This window comes from Macrobrachium nipponense, chromosome 13, assembly GCF_015104395.2.
Source record: "Macrobrachium nipponense isolate FS-2020 chromosome 13, ASM1510439v2, whole genome shotgun sequence".
NCBI classification, from domain to species: domain Eukaryota; kingdom Metazoa; phylum Arthropoda; class Malacostraca; order Decapoda; family Palaemonidae; genus Macrobrachium; species Macrobrachium nipponense.
In genome coordinates, this window is record NC_087206.1 from 33472731 (window position 1) to 33496562 (window position 23832).

Consider the following 23832-nt stretch of genomic DNA (forward strand, 5'->3'; position numbering starts at 1 on the left):
TTCTGCCGAAGTTTGGCCTTTAGTCAGTCAGTTATTATTCTTGTCAAGTCCATTTCGTTGTCCCCAGTTGCAAGTGCTCCTGTAACTTGCTTTGGTGTAGTCTGTAAAATTACGGGATCGATGGAACTGCTTTAACATGTTCAGGCAGTTTAGAGTTGAATTGATTGCCCTTTCGTTGAGTATTTATATACTGGAGGGCTCTCTCTCTCTCTCTCTCTCTCTCTCTCTCTCTCTCTCTCTCTCTCTCTCTCTCATGACTGCGAGGGAGGAACTGGACATAACCTTCACTGAGAAATAATATCTCCTTCCCTAGACGACCCACTTTCCTTGATTCGGTTATTTTAACGTAAATCCGGGCCACTGGTTTTTAACAAAAGGCAGGTCAGTTTTCAGCATTATGAGGATATAGTGTACGAGGGGAAGTCGGCGCTTGTAACCCTTTCTTCTCCCAATTGTTTTTAACAAGCTTTTAGGTTAAGAGAAGATGGCCATTAACTCCCATGGCTGATCCCTAGGTACATTTAACTGTTTGATAAAAAAAAAATAATACTGGAAGAAAAGCAGACGTTAAGTCTCTCTCTCTCTCTCTCTCTCTCTCTCTCTCTCTCTCTCTCTCTCTCTCTCTCTCTCTCTCTCTCAGGAAAGAATAAATCTGAAACCTTTTCCAGACTTCATGGTTTGAGGAGAAAATTTTAAGTTTATTTAGCGTGATGACTGACTACCTTGTTATCATGGATAAGGAGGTCTACATCGTAATTTTCGGCAGTAATCGAAGCTGTTTTGCTTCTCGATTGTAAAATAGCATCATTTTTGTCTAAAGCAGTCTCTTGGAAGCATGCTGAATGCTGAAAGATACAAAAACCTACCTATGTTGCTTGAGTGTTCAGAGAGCTACCCTGAATTTTTCTTCTTAAAGCCCTTACGTTGTATATCACAACCAAGTATTGTACTTGCTAAACAACGCAAAATACCCATTGTTATTTAAACGCTTCGACGTTACCTTACATTGCTAAGAATCCCCATGGTGGGCGGGCAAGAACACATTCAGCCACAAGCATTTGACTCAGTCACCAATAGGCCCCTGGCCAATGTGCCATCCTCCAAACAACCAAATTTTGCCTGATGAAGATAAAATGTATATCATTTGGGTTTATGGTATTTTTTCCCCACCAGTGTATTTTCCCCATACCAGGTGTGCCTTTTGTCTTCATTTGCGCTGGGGAGAACTTGCTGCTACACTTCTTTTTAAAACCATTTGGTGTATTTAGGGTGGTGTAGGTGAAGAGCTGACTTTCATTACACCCAGTTACTACATGTTATACTTACGTACAAATTATAAATGTATATATATACATAAACATTTACATAAACCCATTTGTAGCTGATGGTGACGAGGGTGATGGGTCTAGCAGCCTCTTCCAAAAATATTGGAGAGTAGAAGGGGTTACATAATACACGGAACCATCTCCTCTTGAAAGGAAAATTGGATGTAAAAAGACAGCTCGTGCGCTCGCGCCTGCTTTGAGTGCTTGATATTTCATGAAGTCTGCTTTTACTGGAGATTAATTGGTTAGCTCATAGTACTTCCGGTACGTTGTAATTTTAGGATTATTGTACCTAGTATAAATGTATATCCTTCGTCTATAACTATTCTAATATTTAAAAAAAATTGTAATGCCTTTTTTACACGCAACTTTTGTCATTTGAAAAAACTACGTAAGAAGAAAGTGCTACTGAATTATGTGAATGTAAGAAAGTATGGCTTTCCCGTTCTCTCGTTTTTCTTTTGCTTAAAATGAAATAGAAAAGAAAAAGACTGCTTCTTTCTAGCTTTTACAATATTTGACTCGAAATCTGGGATGAGCCATTTCGCTCGATCTTGCTTTTCTTTCATCACACCTAAATCCTTTTGGATAAAGTTACTTTTTATAATATGATAATTAAAATTTTTGGCAGTCTTTTCTCATTCTTTATTGTTGGAAAGTTTTTATTTTAGGTCTTCCCTCCCCACCCCCACCCACTCTCTCTCTCTCTCTCTCTCTCTCTCTCTCTCTCTCTCTCTCTCTCTCTCTCTCTCTCTCGTGATTAAAGGATAACGCCGATGGCTTGAATTGTCGGAAAAAAATGGCAGATGTAGCCACACCAGTCACTCTAGATAGGAGCCACTTTTCATTGTCTCCTGTTCCCTTACTCGCAGCTATTTGTGGACACTCTCTCTCTCTCTCTCTCTCTCTCTCTCTCTCTCTCTCTCTCTCTCTCTCTCTCTCTCTCTCTCTCTCGTGTCTTCTTGTCGTCCCTCTTGGCGGGTTCGGATTAAGTAACTTCGTGAAAAATATGTCTGTATGCGGTTCGCAATTTATTTCCCGAAGATTTTATCACCCCAAAATAATAGGCATCTTCCATAGCTGAGTTAAAGAATGTGATATTATCCTTAGAAATCCTATTCATCGCTTGCAGATCTGTTGCTGTCAAAGCTGCCCTGAATCCATGAGGAATGGTCTATTCGTATCGAAGACATCTTGGACCAAGAGTCTCGTCATAGTTCCCGGGTATTCCATCCCAATGACTTTTTGAAACTATTTCGCTTAAAACGACCTACGTATGTGCTTCAACTTGTGTAGTGTTTATTACCGGTATTTTTATATAGTTAATTTATAAGATTTTATTTTTGTGTAATGTAACAATCACCTTGAAGGGACGTTCATTGCCCCTTCTGCCTCTTCTCATAAAAATAGGGTGGTGACAGCCTAGATGCACAGCTCAGACACTCTCTCTCTCTCTCTCTCTGACTGTTCTTTATCACGAATCAAAATAACCCATAGGAGGCGGTGGTACTTTATTTGGATAGTTTACATCACACTATACTTTGGCGTGGGAAGACGGACAGTATCTCCACGATGACGCCTCCCCCCTCTCCCCCGCTCTCTTATTATGAAAGTAGTGACCCTCCGGAAGGTCTGACTCTAGAGTGGCCAGAGAGGGCGTCTGCGAGGTCCAACTTCTTTCATTAAAGCCGTATCAAGACCGACCCGAGGACCTCTTCCGAAGTATTCAGCTGGAACTTTACTCCTGGGGGAGGTTTCGAGGGGCTCCTCCCTAAGGGCTATTCCTAAAGGACCTGCTGAAGGGCGCTCTTCTCCCCCTCTTCACTGTTTCATTAGAACTTCATACAATGCACAAGATCCCGGACGGCTTTAAATGGCCTTTTTGGGATGGCGAATTCGGTGTCGGTGTTTTTCTCTATTGACTTTTCGTGTTTTGTTTCTTGACTGTGATTTTTTTCCCCTTTTTTCGATAACAATTGATGACAATGTGTTTGAAGTGCTGTTGGGATTGCAGTTTGCTGTTGAATTGGTGCTCTTTCAAAAACATGACGAAATGAAATCGGAAGTCGTTTTGATAAGGCTCGGTTATCGTTCTGTTGGACTTGATCTTTCAAACATCTGGCTTCAGTTTCAAAAGAGACGTTGTCAAGTTTTGAGAGATTGCTCTTAGTGTGTCTGGTCAGGAAAGGGAGTTCCCACTTCCAGCCAGTTCAAGGCCCGGCTTTGCTGAAAGAGGATGGTTTAGTGAAAGATTAAAGTTCCTCAATGTTTGTAAGAAAAAATAAATGAATAAATAAACTGGGTACTTATGACCTTTTCTGTTTAGTATTCGTATTAATTAAACAGCTTGAACTACAGTCTACGAGTAAATACATTTATTACCCTGCAGGTTATTTAAAAACACAGTTTCACCTTTGTTCTGCTGAGGTCATGAAGAGGATAAAAGGAAAGGCAATAGTATACCTCGAAGCCCCTCAGTGGCATGGTCGGTATGGTGTTGGCGTGCCACCTCGGTGGCCGCGAGTTCGATTCTCGGGCATTCCATTGAAGTGTGAGAGATGTGTACTATTTCTGGTGATAGAAGTTCACTCTCGACGTGGTTCGGAAGTCACGTAAAGCCGTTGGTCCCGTTGCTGAATAACCACTGGTTCCATGCAACGTCAAAACACCATACAAACAAACAAAAGCATACTCGCAATTTCTTATTCTTGTCTGGTTCCTTGATAGCCGAGACTCGTGTGATACAGATTGAAGTCTTTCTATGCTACAGTAATAATTGATACTGATTTATTTAAGGGGCCGTGGGGGGAAAATAGATTTTCACGAATTGGTTTCATGGAAATTGGAGTTGCAGTACTAGTGACTGGTAACTTCAGGTATTTTGCCCTACTGAGGCTAGAGGGCTGCAAATTGTATGCTGATCATCCACCCTCCAATCATCAAACATACCAAATTGCTGCCGTGTAGCCTCAGTAGTTTTTTTTATTTCATTTAAGGTTAAAGTTAGCCATGATCGTGCGTCTAGCAACGCTATAGGCCGCGGCTCATAGAGCTTCATACACTGTACAGAAAACTTGATTGCGCTGAAGAAGCTTCGGTGGGTTTTGTTACTTGTTTTGCTATTTCATCTTGGGTTTTTGTAACAGCTTTCATCGCTGTTTTCCTGTCGTGCTAATTCTTGTATCCTGGTTTTGGATTGTAAATGACAAGGCACTCACTCGGACGGAAAATGTGTGGAGAATTTGTCCTGTCGTTTTGCTGCAAAAGGTTTCCTGCGGGATTGAGGATATTTCAGAATCCAAAAGTTTGAGGATGTTTTCGGCAAAACTTTTAAAACTTGTATGCTTTCCTTACTTCTCGTACCCTTTATAATTACTTATGCGAAGTAAGGATAAAATGTGATAGTCTATTCGGAACTGGCAATAAACAAGCTTATAGGTCTTCCCTCGGCCCCACAGGACTCTTTCGTAGTTTGTTATGGCAATGAAAGGGTCGTCGGTGAACATTCGGTTACACAGACCTACGTAAATATGCAGTATGCATTTGCTTTACGTATTCGCAAGTGTGTGTGTGTGTGTGTGTGTGTGTGTGTGTATATATATTATATATATATATATATATATATATATATATATATAATATATATAATATAAACATACAACATATAATATTATATATAGATATATAATATTATATAATATATATATATATATATAAAAACATACAATATGTACTTACTCTGTTACTATTGGCACCCTATCATTATAACCTACTAATTATCAACAAGCGATTAGCTGTAATAAGTCAGTTACTCCATCACAGTATAATTTCAAGTTGCAGCTTTAGAGGTGCAATGGAGAAGATGCCGTAACAAACGTAGGTTTGTGCCAGAACCAGACAGCTCTAGTAACGGAAGTGACCACCCCAAAATGCCAGACCTCGTTGGCACAAGCTCCCCCGATATCTCTGAATGATATAGCAACTCTACATCAGAAACAATTCTTAGGAACTGTCAAAACGCCTTGAAAGTGTCATGAGCGGCTTTGGATCATCGTACTCCAGCAGAGCGAGTAACTCGAGGCAGTTTAGTCAATTAGTTAATTATATGTTGTTAGATGGAGGAAGAAAGATTCTGCGACTAGAGTTTTATCTTTAGAGGTTCTTCTAGTGTCCCTGGTGATGGTTCTTCGCCTCTTTCAAGAATGTAAGAAAGTATTTTAACTTTTTACGATTTTTCTTTACTCTTTTGTAGTTCTTTGTCAAAACTTTTCTCATTATGCTCTCTCTCTCTCTCTCTCTCTCTCTCTCTCTCTCGCAATGTTTAAATGCTTGGAACTTTTGGAGTCTAGATTTTTTGTTATATTCCCGACTCCTCAAGACCGTCTCGAATTGATTATAAAGTTAATAGCGAGTTGTAAAAAAGTCAAGTTGGCTCTGTAATGTTTGATGTGTCGATGGCAATATTTGCTCTCAATTACAGATCAAATCATGAATGTCGCTATTAAAAAAATATAACTACTTTTTTGTGGTAGGTATTAAGTCCGGAACGGAAAATGTCAACAAGTGTCGGTCGTCTTTAATCTTTTACTTGAACTTTGAACTTCATGTACTATGACAGTGTAATTGTAACATAATAACGAAGCGAATGTAACCTCCTTAAAATCATGAAAGCTTTTAGTTGATACTGTAAGCACTCTATTCGCCAAATAGCGATGAAGCCGCAGGTTTCGGAGGGTTGTGGCTTATGGTGATGTTAAGAGTTGATAGTATGTGAAGCTCATACGAGATGAAAGGAGGTTTTATTTATAACCGTCAAAACTTAATTACTCAGGATGATATGATAATTGTCACTTCTTAGCAACTCGACATGAAATAGATTCCCCACTCAAGAAAAAAATGAAACCCTTACTTACAAAATAAAGTAGCATCCATTAGAAAACAGAAGGGAAATAAGTAAAGTTGTTTGTGAAATAGGAAAAGGAAATTTACTATCTCAATCCACGAGGAATATGCCAAAATTTATGGCCTAAAGAGAGAAATCGTCTTAATATTCTTATTATTTGTCTATCTGCAACTAATAACACAATATTGGTTCAGGACAAAACTTATCAACGGAGAACGATTCAGTAGCAACAAAGAATAAAAAAAAGGGTGGACTTTTTTTGGAAGAGTTTTACTGTGAGGGTTATCAACGGCTGCAGTTTCTTTACGACCCACATCCTCTCTTTTTCATTAGAGATGGAAGTGAGACGGAATAAAAACGCAAGCTCGTGAGGGCTCACATAGCTGTGGAGTACCATCATGAGTCATCCACGATATTGGAATGTTTAAACTTTAAAGCTTGTACGGTATATGGGTAGTTGAGCTAGTGTTTGCACATTCATATTTAGCAAAATAGTTATTAATTATGTCTGTACTGAACATTGTGTTAATATGTTTTTAAAAAATTATTCGGAATCTTTGTTCCTTTGGGTAGTTTTCAATTCATTTTGAGGAACGAATTAGTGCATTAATTGCAGTTCCTGGAAAACAGTAAAATCATTTTTCACGATAATTTCAGTATTATATACACAGAGAAGTCATCCAAATATGAAGCCCATCGAGGGTAATCGCAGCAACAAAGAAAGATTCCCGTGTTCCGTGTGGAGGCCTCCCTTTGTACCGAGAAATTTCGCGGCTCCTTTATGAATCACGGTGTCGTTCGCTCTGACGCCAAATCCGTCAAACGGAAGCTCACTGGTTTTGTTCTTTTCCCTCTTTCTCTTTCTCACTTCTTTCCTTCCTGATTTCTTTTCCACCTCCCCATCTTTCCTGTTCTCTCCCTCTTGACGAAGAGAGAGTCTTGTGGTTAATAACTTGCAGAATGTTTGGCGTATTAGAGCAATTAGGAGAGTCCAACGAGCGCCGTAATTAAGCTAATGAAAAATGATAGTGAGGTGCTTCTGGTGTCTTATTAACCGCCCCAACCGCAAAGGACTTCTGAGCAAAGTGGGGGGTGGGAGGGGTGTGGCAAGGGGATGATGGAGAGGGATAGAAGCTCTTGTACATCTCTCCCCCTCTTCCCCGCCAGAACCTCTACCCAACCCCCACCCTTCTCTCCTTCCCCTCCTCCCTCCTCTCTCCCCCGTCGCTCGTAGGAAGTTAATCTTAATATTCTCTCCGCCAGTTATGTAATAAGTAACACGAAATGGTCCCCCTGAGGGCCGGTATTTATCTTGGGAAAGTTTTGAAGAGGCTACTCGAGAGCTTTTGTGAATGCTCTTCGGTTCAGAGTCTTCGGGTGCACTTCAGTCGACTCGAGATGCCTCCTGGAATTGCTTGTCTCGTTAATTTGTCGTGATTTGAAATCTCTCGTCTGTTGATGCTTGACGTGTGATTATGATGGCTGGAGGAGTTACGGCTACTTGGAGCCCTAACTTACAAAGTAACATTTTAACTTTCATAAATACAGTAATTAATTAAAAGCCGAAGAAGTAAATGCTGGAACATTCTCTCTCTCTCTCTCTCTCTCTCTCTCTCTCTCTCTCTCTCTCTCTCTCACTTGTTGGATACGTTGTCACAAGCATTTGTTCTTTCGTAGTACGTGGTAAATTAGATGCTTATCTTAACAGCAAATTGAAGTAGACCATCAATCGTACTTATATATAATCGTTTGGGCATAATATAATAGACTAAGGAGTGTGAATCTCACACTGGACTTGACGCCATGAGAAGCAGCGTAAGGGTAACCTTGACTAAATTATTCCGAGCATCGGACAATATTCTTCTTTCTATCCACTTCATTGTGTATTTTTGCGGCACACGAAGGACATTTCTAATGTTGCCTAGACAGTCGGTTGTTATTCGAAAAGTGCCCCATGTTTACAGAGATGAGAGCAGTTGGAATAACATTCCGTTTGAATGTAACCAGCATATCGTTAAAAAAAATTTTGTAATGGTGGCTTCCTTTTCTGAACAGTGGTAGGTGTAGTACCGTCAGTGGACCTCATGCGATGCACTGTGGGCATTACTTAAGGTTCTTTGCAGCGTGCCTTCGGCCCCTAGCTGCAACCACTTTCGTTCCTCTTACTGTACCTCCTTTCATATTCTCTTTCCTCATCTTACTTTCCACCTTCTCCTAACACTTGATTTATAGTGCAACTGCGAGGTTTTCTCCTGTTACACCTTTCAAATCTTTTACTGTCAATTTCCATTTCAGCGCTGAATGGCCTCATAGGTCCCAGTGCTTGGCCTAAATTCTATATTCAACTCAACGACCAGTGTAGGTATAAAACCTTTACCAGAAGGTGTCCTCTTAGGTCGTCTTCGATACTTCAATTTCAAGAAGCAACTTCCGTTATTTCTTGAAGTTTGGAATCCCAGAGGGTTGTTGGTTTGATTGCTACTTGTTTCCCCGAACACTGAATCCATATTCGTGAAGGAACCAATGTCTCAAATTATCCATTACTCGAGTTTTTTTTTCCTAAAACTTATCCTAAGCTGTGGAACAGTCTTCGTGCCAACGTATAAACGTTAATACTCCAGTCAAATAGGATATTGAACCAACAGCACAATTTTGCTCTTAAAACTACCTTTTCTCATTTACTCACTCACTCTTAAGTCGTTTCATATCTTTTCTTGCGAAAGCTTCTTTCTTTCTTATCTCATTTTTTCTTTGCACTTTCATCTTACTCCGCTTCCTTTCTTGGTCCCCTCCTCTGCTCCTCTCTCTTCGCTCGTCCCCCCCCCTACTACCATTGCGTGACCCCCTTGTCTCGGACCCCCACCCCCCCAGTCAACCTTAGTGCTCCCATCCCATCGTATCCCATTCCCTTGGAGGACCCCATTCTTTCAGCCTCTTTAATCCCCTTCCATTTGGAATACCCCATTTTCCAATCATGATCTTTCCTAAGACGCCTAACACTCAGAGTTTTAGATGCGGGGGTAGAAAAGAAAGATAGGAAGGGCTGGAGGGTCGGGGGGATGTGGAGGAATGCCCTTTCGGTGGATTCCGAGAGGGAGGGGCGACAGAGGGAGGTGGTTTAGGGGAAAGTGGGAGGCCTTGTAGGAAGGGCGTTCATTTTTTGGAGGCACAATTAATGGCGAAGTCTTGTGACCCAAGTGTCACCATAAACACCTAACACGGAGGTCGCAGCAACTCCAGGTATATTGTGCTAATGTCCTTCTCCAGTTGTTCTCGCCAGAAATGGGGTCATGCTTCGCTCAGTTATTCTTTTGGTCTTGTAGCTTGCGTCGTTATTTTGCTATTATTTTTATCTGGTTGAAGAAAAGGTCGTTCGAAATATCTAGCATATAGCGTTGTACACATTGTGTATGTAGGGAAAGAATGGTTTCAGCTTCGATGGTAGTTAGTTCAAAGCATTGTCCTAAATTTGGGAAAGACGATCAAACGTGATCATTGTTCTTATGAAGCCAACATATATTTTCGAATATTTTGTAGAGCCAGGATGCTAAGAAAATCAGAATAGCTTAACTCTTTTAAGCGTAGTCTAGGGTCTTTATAATTACCATACTAACTGTCGTCATAGTGTAAGCAACAGTTGCTTATTACCGGAAACAGTGCCAGATTCGATGTGAAAGCCCTGGTGTACAATGAAAGGAGCAGTTCCCGAACAGAGTAAATCTCTGGTCTCCCTTTGGCAAGTGAGTTGGTGGCTGTCTTCTGGCACTCAGTAACATCAACGTTTCATCATCAGATTGGTGATTGGAAAATTCTGTTTTCTTAAAAAAAGATACTGAGGAAAAACCAAACTGCTATAATTTTTTTTTTTAAACTAAAACAGCCTCCGTAGGGGGTAGTGCCGTCAGTGCACCTCATTCGATTTAATGTAAGTATTACTGAGGGTTCTTTGCTGTGTCCTTCGGCCACTAGCTACAGCTACTTTCATTCCTTTTACTCTACCTCCGTTCATATTATCTTTCTTCGATCATACTGTCAACCCTCTTCTAACAATTGTTTCATAGTGCAACTGCGAGGTTTTCTTCCTGTTACACCTTTCAAACCTTTTACTGTCAATTTCCGTTACAGCATTGAATGACCTTACTTGCTCCAGTGCTTGGCATAATGTCAAAAATCTATATAAATATTGGCATAATGTAAAAAATCTATATAAATAAAAAAATAAATATTTGCATAATGTAAAAAAAATCTATATAAATAAAAAATCAAATTTACGAAAACGGCTAATTCTGCCTTTTGCGCTCTTTGAATTTACGAGCATGGTATTGTGAACCTGAATCTACTTGTGAATTGTGTTCTCTCAAGGTCGAAAAACAGACGTTGAAGGTAATCATGACTAAACTCTTCTTCCGTCTGCACTGCTCGATTAAACTCTGGGAGGATCAATTCGTCAGCTCAAACTAGGCTACTTGTTTGGTCGTTGCTCTTTCAGTAGGAAACATCAGTTAGCTCGTTTCGGCCGTATGATTATGTCATTAAAGTTGTTATTCTGCTACGATCAGGTATTAAAAGCTATTCAACTTTCGTGTGGCCTGCTATTTATTTGAAAAGGTGATCAGAACTAGTCCATGAAATATTGCTTGTATATCAGTTTTTCCTTATTCTTGCATTTCGTAGTACAGGCGCCTTTTAACTTACCCATCATAGTGAAGTACAACATTTGTCTGTTTACCGCTTCAGAGTTTTAGTTTAAGCCGTTTTATTTATAATAACTATATGTAAATGTCAGTATAACTCAGTTTTTGGAATGTATTGTGGAAAAGGACATACAGTTTATAGATACGATATATTTACATAGTTCATTTTCAAAGTGTCACGCAGGATGAAGACAGTTTTTTTGTAACTATATATATATATATATTATATATATATATATATATATATATATATATATATATATATATAATGTGTGTGTGTGTATGTATGTATGTAATGGATGCGTATGAAACATAACTGGATGTGTGTGAAACAAAACTAAGTCCTCAGGGAATCATATTGAAGAGGGAGTTCTGATACTGCACATGTCCTGGCAAACACTGATGCTGCGGTGCGCACGTTTGAATGAAAAAAATGAAAGTATCAGTTACGCTTGGGAAGGGAGCAAACCAGTTTATCATTTTTTTATATGTCCTCTACAGATCTTGGTAAAAGTTGCACCTTTTTTTGTTTCAATCTCTCGCCATCTGCGGGTCACCCCGTCCATACTTGAGTGAATTGGAGTATGGTACCACTTGGACTTTATTCGTGAAACGGCGTTTCCTTTTTTATTGTTATAATGAATTAATTGTTGGTGAAAGTGTTTATTTTGAATGGCAAAAAGGGGTATTTTCTTTCATTGTGAAATGATGATTTGCAAATTTTTGTAAAAGGTTTTATAGCCCTACATTGTCAGGCATCAAGAATATTAATAATTTTAGAAAGTAGAATACTTTTTTTGTTGAGCTTGCGTGTGAATTCGAGCTATTTAAATCAAAAATAAAAATAGAATTGGTTCTGTTTTGGTAGAAATTTTGGTAGAATGCTTAGTTTTTACTGTAACAAACTTTTTTTCTTGGGTCAATGGTAATCTGTGAAAACACAAATTCAGAAAATACATCACAGTAAAGTAAATTCAAACCTTGTTGTCCCTAATGGAAATTAATGCATTTTTTGTACAGCTGCAGCAGATTCGAATGAAATTACGCTCATTTATTCGAGAGTTTATCTGGATGTCCTGAGAAAGGCGAACTGAACTGTGAACACCTGCGTCTCAAGTTTTATTCCTGTTTCTTTTTCTTTTCTTTTTTTTATTGAGAGAGCCAATGGTCTGTGTGTGTGTGTGTGTGAGAGAGAGAGAGAGAGAGAGAGAGAGAGAGAGAGAGAGAGAGAGAGAGAGAGAGAGAGAGAGTGGGGGGTGTTAGAAGAGAAGGGCTTATATTTTTTATTCATCATATTCTGTAAATAAAAATTAGTCTTAAATATTTTGTTGCCGGGTAGATGGCACCTGGTTGAACATCGAGTCTGAAAATGTTGGAATCATCCTTTGATGAAATCTCTTTCCTCCGTAATAGAGGTTGTACATCTTTATATTTATGTTACTCAGTCAACGGTAATTTCTAATGTCATATTTTCATGTCCATTTGTAGTCTTCTATTCTTTGGTGGGGATTTATAGTTTTCTATTCTTTGGTGGGGAGTTGTATAACTTCAGTGGAAATTTCACCTGTGGAAATATCATCATTTTTAGATTAATGTTGAAGTTATGATTATTAGAACGGCTTGTCTAAAAATAACAATAATAAAAAAGTTATTCGATATGGGATTGAGATGAATTTGTTTTCTACTCGTGACCCGAGCTGACTTTGGGAATTGTAGGCGGGGCATTTACTTTCAAGGTGTGTAAGCGGACGCTTTAATATTGCGCGCCGGTAGGCAAGATTGATTGCAAAAATTCCGCCGGGATGTTTCTCCGATATAACCTTCTGCCTCACATGTAAATTTTATCCCATTCCCCGCTTACAGCCTCCCTTTCCCTCATTCCCAAAACGCCATCGCCACCTTCTGCTGCTCCTGCTCCTTTTACCTCTCAGACCCCCCTGCCCTGCCTCCATACCCTTTTCTGCTTCTACCTTTCGGCCTAGCACTTCTAACCTCCGTTCCTCATCACGTATTTCCGATCATCATCTGCGCCAACCCCCCCCCCCCAAGGCACCCCCCCCCCCCCCCCGTCCCCCGCCTCCCCGTCACCTGGTGCTGCATCTACCTTTATGCCGTCCTCTACCTCTCTTCCATACCCTCGTCCTGATTCCTATCCCATCCCATCTCCATGCTTTTCATATGCATCCCTTCCACCATTTTTGCCATTCTTTTGCAGTCCGGAATTATCCCATATTCTGGAGTTTCCTTCGAAACCAGACACACACACACCTCTCTCTCTCTCTCTCTCTCTCTCTCTCTCTCTCTCTCTCTCTCTCTCTCTCTCTCTCAGACCATCTTGATAGATTTATCCCCAAAGCCACTGGGAATAGAGCGGAGTGTGGTGTATACGAAAGATGAAATAAAGAAAAAGTGTATTGTATGTCACACGGTGCCTTCATCTAAATCTTAGCCAACTTTTCGCACCGGGGTGTATTGTAGCAACCTGGTTTGCGCCCGGAAGAATTATAGCCAGATGCTGCGGTGTCCCCCACATTCTCGCGTCTTTTTACTCTTTATTGGATGCTTATAACGCCTTGCGGATGTTGTGTGTGAGTTATACATTCCGTATTCCCAGAGCGAATGAGAGTGAACCTCGTATTCTGCACGTTGGACAGAAAAAAGGTCTGTCAATGTCATGTTTATTTTTGCCATTTCCGTAGCTTGTATCTCATCCTTTGAATAAAGCCTGGTGCAGATGTCTTGGTCTTAGAATAAGTAAATATAAATGTATATGTAATACACTATATACTATATATTATATATATATATATATATATATTATATATATAGATATATATATATATATATATATAGATAAGATATATATATATTTATATATATATTCAGCATACATTTTTTTTCTCCTTCAAGGAGATCTCTCCGGGTGGAGTTAACTCTCCAGTTCTGAAATAAAAAACTCCTAGAATTACGTAGATATGTAGTGATACACGCACACAAATAAATAAATAAATGAAAAAAAAATGAAAATATCTATGAACATCTACAGTAATTTTTTTTTTTGCAATTTGGTAACATATCTTCGTCGAGACATTATTATGTACGTGAGTGACCAGTTGACATTTGACTTTTTTTCCTTAAGTTCAGCTTTTTTCATAAAGTTTTCTTAGAGCCTATGCTAGTTTGAAAAGATAATCGCCATATGGCTAGTTAAACAAGACGTGATCTGACCTCTAACTTACTCTGAGCGCATGAAAGATTTTCCTCTCACGCATAAGTTGTAAACATCATAGTATTCCTAACTTTTAACATAATTTAAAGTGTGCTAAAATCTATGGCTAAATAGAGCCTTGTTTCACCGGCAAAAATTAAAATAAATACCCTACATTTTTCAGACCTTTTTAGTCTCCTCCATAGACCTTTCCTAACCCCCTAACAACAAGGACAGCAACAAGAACAAAGTAGTGTGTAGTCTTACTCCCCGAGTAAGCGAAAATTAACTTGTAAGTTGAAAGTACTTGTAAGTTAAGGATTTTATTCATAGACTAGTTACGATTCTTTCTTCTGTCGTCAAAGATACATAAAATATCTACTCTGTATTAGACCCTACTAAACATTCTCAAATGTTAAACATGAATGGATGTAGTATAATGAGAAAATTCAAAAATGAATTATGTAGCCTTACAGCACATACAGTATTTACAATACAGTATAGTTAAACTTAGTGCAACTACTTATTACGAAAGTTAAGTGAAATTTAGTATTATCCTCAAAATTTCACAAGAGATGCGGTAGTTTGAAATGGAACTTATGCTATGATATATTTTAAGTAAGTCATTGATTGCAGAGAGCTTCTCGGAGCAATGCTTATACAATTAGACCTTCGTGCACACTCTCTCTCTCTCTCTCTCTCTCTCTCTCTCTCTCTCTCTCTCTCTCTCTCTCTCTCTCTCAAGAGATAATTTTTTCACTGAATAATAATATTTGCTGTTCGTCTGAAAATATTAGTTTTTGGTGTATAGCTTCCAAATTGTTTTGGTATATTTTTCTATGGGTTAGTTTCCTATCTAAATATTTTTTCATTCTAAATCTCAAAATTGGACATTTTTTGCGTCTATCGCTAATAATGGTTTATTTTTTCTCCTCTCTGAAAATTTGTTACTAATTATCTCGCTCTGTTTTAAAGCTAGCAATTTGGGTCTCTCTCTCTCTCAAAAGAAGTTAATTTTTGTACTCTTAACGAAAGTGGTTTTTGAGAAGCCAAATACCGGAAAGGATTACCTCTTGGACAGTGATCTATGGGCAGCTGGGTGCAGTGCCCAAGATCTCTTTTAGGGTGAAGATGAAAATGTGTGAGGGCGGGAAAGAAGAGGTGTTCTCCGCGGGATTTTATATTATCCCGCAGTAACCGAGACATTTCCTTTGTAGGTTCTTGTGTTATGTAAGGAGGTGCTGCACGTAACATATCGAGGGCCAGGAAGTAAAGGGCAAGGGATCACGATTCCTGATGGATATTTCAATTTCCCTTTCAGTAACGTTAGGATAAGCATGTGTCATCTCGGGCTGTCCCTAAGACAGAGGGCTTAATGGAATACAGGAGAGAGAGAGAGAGAGAGAGAGAGAGAGAAGACGGTATGTGCATGAGTTATGTGGCCGAGAGATGGTGTGTGTGAAGAAATGGCCGACAAGATTATGTATTAGCTGTGTATGTGATAGAATTTCAACGTGTATGTGTGTGTGTGTGCGCGCGCGCTCTTGATCGCTCAAGGAGGAGAGGCAAGGCTATATGTGAACTGTGTGTACGTGAAAGCTAGTAAGATTCCTTTGCATAGCAAGAGAAAATGATTTATTGTGACGATTGGAAATGTTATGTATAACGAATTTAAAAACGTAGACTCGTGTGTTTTCCTTGGATAGGTGCTTGCTTTCTTTCCAGGCTCCGTTGCCAAGAAACTAGCATTTCTCCCGCTATTCTCGCTACCTCTTTATTATTTTCCTCCTCTCATGACGTGTATCGGAGATATATTGTATTTGTTCTAATGCCTGCTTTCCTCGTCGCAAAAAAAAAGAAATAATGAAATAGAATAAATAAATAAATAAATCCGTTGTGTCTCCTGCTTTCGTTTTCCTTTAACGTCATGTCGACATTCTCCTCCCTTTTACAGAGCTTTAGCTTCTGATTCCGTTAATTTTGTATTGCATCCGATTAGTTACGTTAAATTTCATGTGAATCTTCAGTATCATTTTTGTTTCCTTTGTGTTAGTCCCAGTTCATGACACACACACACACACACACACACACAACACACACACACAACAATTCCAACAAAGAGACGAGACAGACATAACTAAAGGTTATATGTGGACTTCTTTGGTCAATGGAATTTATACCATCTGAATCAGCAGGTTTGTTGGGGCTTTATGGAACTATGGGGTCTTTGATATGGTTGTCTGGGATACTTGGAAAGGGCCCTGGAAGTCTTCTTAGAGAGAGAGAGAGAGAGAGAGAGAGAGAGAGAGAGAGAGAGAGAGAGAGATGGGAGGGGAGGGGGGGATTATAGCTCAAAACTGTCCTGGTCAAGGATTAGGGAAGAAATGGAGAGTTACCGTAAAGATGTACTATTTCTGGATGGGGCATCACAAGCCAAATTCAGGGATCCATGATAAGACGCTCACATATTTTTTCCGTTAAAACTTTACGATGCGTATTCGTAAGAGAATGATTTACAAGTGCAATTTCATAATATATATGCTGTATTCTAACCCTTGAAGGAAAGACAAAAGAAGAAGGCACGAGAGTTGCAATTCGGTGCATACTTTTGTTCTTTTTCATACGACCGGAATATGCAAGGAAAAGAATCGTCCAAGGCCTCCTTCAAGGCTAGCGGTTACCCCCCAGTTTTTATGAAGATTTCCACGGGGTATCTAGGAACACAGTCCATGCTAATACAGGGCTGGCTTCATCTAAAATAACATTTTATTATTCCAAATTTCCTTCCCTTTTTCTACTTAAATCGGATTAAACCGTGGCGAAAAATATTGCCTTAAACATAGACCTCGCTTGAATATGTAGGTAATATTATAGAGTGGGTGTCTTCTTTTTGTTGAGTTTCTGTATTTATGTACCAACGAGTCGAAGGCGATGATGTTGATGTATAACGATTGAACCTTTCTTATAATTATGATGGTTAATAGTTTTCCAAGTTTGCTGATGCCCAGATCTGTTAAATGCGATGGGAGTGTACAGTATGTGGGATTTGACTTTTAAAAGAAAACTGAATACACGGGTGGATGAGTAAGAATAAGCACGAGTGTTGCTTTAGCGAGAGGAAATATGGAGAGAAAAGGCTGTGCGATATACGTTCGTCACATTGCTAGTCATGCTGCGAAATGGCATACCATAAATATGCAAAGTATTATGCAAATTTCGTCCGTTTGTAATGAATACAGGGCTTTCGTGTTATTTTCATTTTTATGTTATTATTTTGTTAGGGTCCGCAAATGTTTTTAGGGCCTGGAATAAGTTTTTCTGTTCTTTATTTTTCTTTGAAGATTTTTGTTACTGAAGATTTATCGACATGCTAGCAGCATTGTGGTCCCCCCCCCCCTCCCCTCTCTCTCTCTCTCTCTCTCTCTCTCTCTCTCTCTCTCTCCAATAAATGCTTCTTTTCCTCCTCATTGTTATTTCAGGTAGAGCTTCCACTAACTAAATATACTATATACATATACATATATATATATATATATATATATATATATATATATATATATATATATATATATGTGTGTGTGTGTGGTGTGTGGTGTGTTGTGTGTGTGTAAGAAAATCATCTGTGATCCCAATATTGATGTAATCGTTAAACAAGATATCTGACAGTAGAATGGCGAATCGGAACCTGGGCAGAGAATAGCGTTAGCCTGTCAACCACTTTTATTTACTTGTTATCCTCCGTGTGGCCAATTTACGTCATTCTCCTCCATCTTGGCTCCAAAGTAATCCTTTGCCACTATAGCTTGTTTTTTTTTTTTTTTTTTTTTTTAACTGGTAGTCAACCTTATTATATTCAAGAATGCTCACTTATGGAGGGTTGGGAAGAGAATTAATGTATCAATAATAAATCCAACAAAAATGTATTAACACGATTTTTTTCTTCTTCATCTTCAGGTTCCCCAGAGAGCAGCATCGAACCCCCCTCAAGCAATCTTTTCATTTCACCGACTTCGAGAGACACAACGCCGAGATCGCTGCCTTCCATCTTGATAGGTGAGAGAGAGAGAGAGAGAGAGAGAGAATTGAATGACCGATTCAATTTAGTATTTTACTGGTGCTACGATATAGTAGCAAGTGACGTGAGCAATACGTTGTTTTCTACCAATTTTAATATCTTTATTTTTTTCAGCATTCCTCCTTCATACAGTCTCAGAATGTAAAACTATCAAATGGGTGTGTGTTCTAGAAATGAGACCTGAACAGTTCCTTGCAGTGTTTTTGGAAACGCCGATTTTCTCACAATAAAAACTGATGTGAAGTGTACTTTTTAAAACGCATATATATATATATATATATATATATATATATATATGTGTGTGTGTGTGTGTGTGTGTATGTATTTATGTATGTATGTATATAGGCGCTTATGAGATGCCTTCATATTTTTCGTTTTTTTTATTTCTTAGTGTATCCATATCCTTAGTGAAAATGGTGTTAAACGAATAACGAAAAAACTTAGGAGTTTTAGTGATATTTTTATATAATTCTCGCACTATGAAAGAGAATTCGGGGAGTGCGTGAATAATATGAAAAATCATTATCACCAAAATTTCCAAGTTATTTCGTATTTTTCTTGTAGATGATCGTTGTCCTTCTCTCCTTCCCAGAGATCTAGTAAATTTCAACTCACTCCATTCACTTTCTAGTACTAAACTAAATCTGTGGTTCTTAGGCAGAAGTCATAAAAATGAGAAACAAATAATAATGGAAATTAAATTGCAATTACAGTAAAAGTCTTATGCTAGCACCTCAAGCCTAAAGCTAGTTCATGGTTAGGTCGTTGAACCCTTAACAAGTTATCTAGACAGCATACTGAATTTTAAAATGTTAATAAACAATACGCAAGGAATTAAACAAATAGCAGTCACAAAAAATGTACATAAATGTATATTAATAGTATTAATAGTTTTATTAATTTAGGTACAGAAATTCCTAAAGCAAATATGTGATGGCAATGGGTGTACTTCCAACTTGAATATTCATCATTGGTTTCTTTCTGGAAATCTACTGAATATAGCTTCTTTTACTTCAAGATACTTTTTGTCGGTATTACCTCCCGAAATAGTCGTACTTATGTTGTGAAAGGCTCTCCATAGTCTTGTAGCGTTTGATTTTTCTGTGTACCTGTAACTACCCTGGTGGTAGATGGCATGCCAGGTGAGGTGAAAGTGTTGTGGTGCACATACCTTTATAAGAAACATTCCGCAGTTTAAATCCTCTTGTCTGACATGTGTGATGTCCTAAGACAGCAGTCCTGCCGTGGTCGCTTTTTTTTCTCTCTCTCTCTCCTTTTTTGCGAATGACTAGCTGGATGTTGTTCTCCTGGTCAACTTGTCTGTCGCTTACGTTTAAGCTCTCCTTCATGACTCGTTCGTCTGTTTTATATGAAGACGAAATATAATAACGTTATATAAATGACTGAGTGGTGGCTGTTTTACGTAAGCTTAGTAGCTTGACTTCGGTAACGTTCAGGACATCCGCCATTGCCATTCTTGCACATTCCCTTCCCACGCTAGTGCTTTTTTTTTTTTTTTTTTTTTTTTGGTCTAAACCTATGTTACACATTTGTCTAACGCCGTCCATGCAAGGTTAACGAGAATGTATGGGATTCTCTCTGGTTTACCTCATAAGTGAACTCTACAGAAAGAAACTGATTCATATTCATCCTTTAGTTCATTCAAGTAATTGAAATTGTCATCTACTAAAGGACCGTCTGTATATGAACAGAATGCGGTGGAGCGGATTTGATGATTTGGCAATTTTTTCATTCTGTAACTCATGTGTAATTACCATACCATGTGTATCTATGTATCTATCTGTATTATATAAATATATAATATATATAGTATATATATATATATATATATATGATATATATTTACACACACACTACTACATATACATATATGTGTGTATGTATATGTACATCATTTCAGTTAGTGTGGGGCAGTTTTAATCATTGCTGAGAAAAAATAATTCTCTTGCACAAGCTCAACCTGCAATATTTTACGGCAGGAATCCTTAAAAGTCTCTTCGAAGCTGTATCAGGCAACTCAGTTGTAAATTTTGTTACTCTATCGAGTGAAATATCGCCCTCATAAAACATGATGAATTGGTGTTCCCAGCATAGTGTGAAATTTGATCCTCGTATCTTGGTAAATTCGCAAAAAGAAAAGAAAAAACATAATGATTTTGTATCTCCATCTCTCTCGTGTTTGTGTTTTCAGTGATGTTCAAAATGGGTGAACGTTTACGATGGGAAAAACATAAAAAACAAACGGAATGCATCCCTTCAATGAAGAGATGCCATTTGTGAAAGTGAAAAGCAAAATTAAAATATAAATAAATAAAACGGCAATTCAAATGAATATTCATGTACACTGTCGGCTGTAAATGATAATTTTGCTAATGAGACCAGAGTTCACTTGACGTCTGATAAATGACAGGAGTAAACGATGATAGCTCACGGTAATTGTTGTAGTAGAATTATCATCTTCCGCTGGAGATCGCGGCGATTAAAAAGAGATGGATGCCGCTAATCTCCCTAAACGCATCGCTAATTAAAAGTGCTGGACTCCAGCACGAAAATTTCTCTTTAGCATTAATGGGAGAAAATTCCCACCAGTGTGGAATTGCGACCTGAAAATATGGACGCGTCCGGAAAGGGAGTCGGGTTTTAAACCTTATAAATGGTTCTCTCTCTCTCTCTCTCTCTCTCTCTCTCTCTCTTTCTTTTCTCTTCTCTCTTCTCTCTCTTCTCTTCTTCTGCTTCTTCTTCTTCTTCTTCTTCTTCTTCTGATATATTTCTGCCAAGCTGTTTATTATTTTTTAGCTCAATTATTTTGCTCTCTCCAGAACTTTCTCTTTAGAAAGAACAAAAGAAAAAGAGAACATGGAAAGAGTGCTACGAAGGGAAAGGTGCAGCACTTTCGTTTGAAGCGCTTTGTTGAAAAGCGTTGCGTTGGATAGCAGAGTAGGTGTTGGGGGGAGTGGGCGGTATCGGAAGAAGTGTCCAGGATATAGATGACCCGCCGGACCCCCGGCCTCCTTAATTTTGTCTTCGTGATAGACAAGAATATTAGCGTAAAAGGGCAATTGGTGGCTCAGCAGAGTCTGATACATGAGGCAACACTCTCGCTTCCTCGCCCACACCTACGGATAGACAAGGGTATTCTGTATAAATAGTATTGGTCACAGGGCCATTGAATTGGTGCACTTAAACAAATGGAGAAGTTAATGGGCTGAAAAAATTTAGCAAGATAAAGGAGAACTGTGAGAAGGCAGTCAAAAACGATATATAGCTTTTAGAAGAAAAAATTATTGTAACGGTAAAAGTCATCAGAAGATGTAGAAGCCAGCACACGCACAAATACAGCTGGCCTACATGTTCGGTCATTTCACGGATACTTGATAATGAAGACTGTTTGTCCTTGAAATCGTGATTGGTGGTTAAAAGACGAGAGGTATTTATGCTTAATTAATAAAGTCCTATGCCAACGTGCTTTCTTGTTTGAAGGGCCTTACGCCTGAAGACATAAATTTTCCAGGAGGACGTCAGATTGATCAAAGAGGATCGCATAGGGGAAGTTATGGGCAAACTCTTGAGAGCAGATAATACATCAAGGAATTATCTTCCAAATTCCCTCTCTCCCTCCAGGTTTTCGTAATTAAAGTTTGGAGAGGTTTGTCTGAAGTCGGAATAAAGTAGCTTAAGGTGCACAAAAGGGAATCGTAAACTTTTGCCCAAGACAACTTTGCTATCCCAAAGTCTATAGAGATTTGGGTGATGGATCATTTGTAATGCTAATTTTATTTGGAGGGTCGAGGTATTCGCGTACTTCCGCCAACTGCCTCGCCCCCAAAAATCCTGTTAAGCCGATTTGTTTGAAAGTTAACCAAATTTTTTTTAACCTTCTCGCTAATTACCATCGCTCGAAACTCTTGAGAATCCTAAACAAAACTCCATACGATATAGAAAATAAAGCTCTGACCGTGCCTCTGCTTCGTCAGGTCGTCAAGATGAGAGGCCTGGAAACAAATGAATGAAGAAACCTCGTCTTAAAAGTGTGTCTGGTGTGTGGTGTGTGACATGTAGATCAGCATGCAGTTCTTTCCGCTTTTCCCTACTTCGGCGTGTGATCTTTTCCTCTTCGTCGTCCAAAAGTTGTGATAAAAATACTGACATCTTTTTCGCACTTTCAATACCGTTGACACTTCACCTGTTAAGAATTTTTTCCGATGTGTATGGCGAAGTTTCCTCAATTATAGTTGAAGAATCGGTCACAATGCTGCTTTTCCATTTTTACATGCGCAGTTATCCGGGAGATATAAATGTATAACTTGTAGGAAATTTATATAATATATATATATATATATATATATATATATATATATATATAGCATAAGCGGAAATTATGGCTCATAATATTTTAAGATGATTCAGTCATGTACAAAGAATGGGCATCAATGGGTTTCAGGTTAAAAAGGTCACTCATGAGCTGCGGAAACATGGGACAGCTACTACATTGGCACCCATGGTCCTATAGTATAGACCAAACATCACATATTGTCAGGAACCGAGCCCCTCCCTCTCCAACCAGTATAGGACCAGGGAGAATGAGGCAGTGGTTGTTGATGACTCAGTGTGTAGATAAATGAGGTCCCTCAAACTCACATGGATCGTCGGTTCGTCTTTGGTGGTGAAATCCATCATAGTGTGGGCGGGGCTGGAACGCAGGATTACCACATTGCGAAGTCCTGACGAAACCGCCCGAACTTCCACGTGTGTGAAACAGAAGAAGAAGAAGAAGAAGAAGAAGAAGAAGAAGAGGAGGAGGAGGAGGAGGAGGAGGAGGAGGAGAAAAGTTCTATAACTTGTGAGAAAGATATATTTGAAAGAAGGGACCTTAATATACAGGGAGTGTCAGTGTGCGTGTGTGAAAGAGAAAAAAGTAAATGGAACACTGCAGCGAGTTCGATGCGTTGCTGAGAACCTTCTGCGTAGTGGTGCAATGTTGTTCAATGGTTGAAGTTTTCCTGCACAGGGGGTTCGTCCATGGTGAAGGAGTTTCATGTATGCATGTGCCCGTAACATGTATGTTTTTATTATCTTGGAAACACCACTTGTTAGGAAAAAATGCTTAACGTTGGAAAAAGATATGATGGTTATGAAATTCTGCTCAATAACATTGTAAATTGAGATGATTTCAGATTTAATCATCATTATCATTATTGCTGGAAAGTATCTAGTTGTAGTTTGCCAAAGGCACACATGTCCAATGAATGTAGTGTGACCATGAACTCGTCCGTCAAATCTCTCTCCCTCGTCAGTTTTTCTCAATACCAGCCGAACTCTCCCCATTTGACTTCTTCCAGGCAGAAATAAATCCAAAACAAAATACTCGACTGTGTCCAATCGGCCATTTGCTGCTTCTCTGCCCTTTTCCTCTCGAATGATATCTCCCCTACCCGTCTCTGTCCGTAAAATCCATCTGTTTTCTCCCTCCTCTCCCGGAGAAAAAAAAAAAGGGGGGGGGCCCCCATTCCGTTAAATCGTGACTGACTTCTCTGCGAGAGCCGTTGTCCTTTCCCATTTTCTCTCTCCTTGATGCACGGTCGTGTTTTAATCCTACTTCCCCACTA

General features: G+C 39.0%; 1 protein-coding gene across 3 annotated transcripts in view; it reads left to right on the plus strand.

Moving 5' to 3' along the window:
* LOC135225727 (extracellular serine/threonine protein CG31145-like) overlaps positions 1–23832 on the plus strand; it is a 686301-nt gene that overhangs the window by 644391 nt on the left and 18078 nt on the right. For all 3 annotated transcript variants that reach the window (XM_064265107.1, XM_064265106.1, XM_064265108.1), the window contains one exon: positions 18085–18183. In XM_064265107.1, the coding sequence (XP_064121177.1) occupies positions 18085–18183 (99 nt within the window). The remainder of the gene's footprint in view (positions 1–18084; positions 18184–23832) is intronic.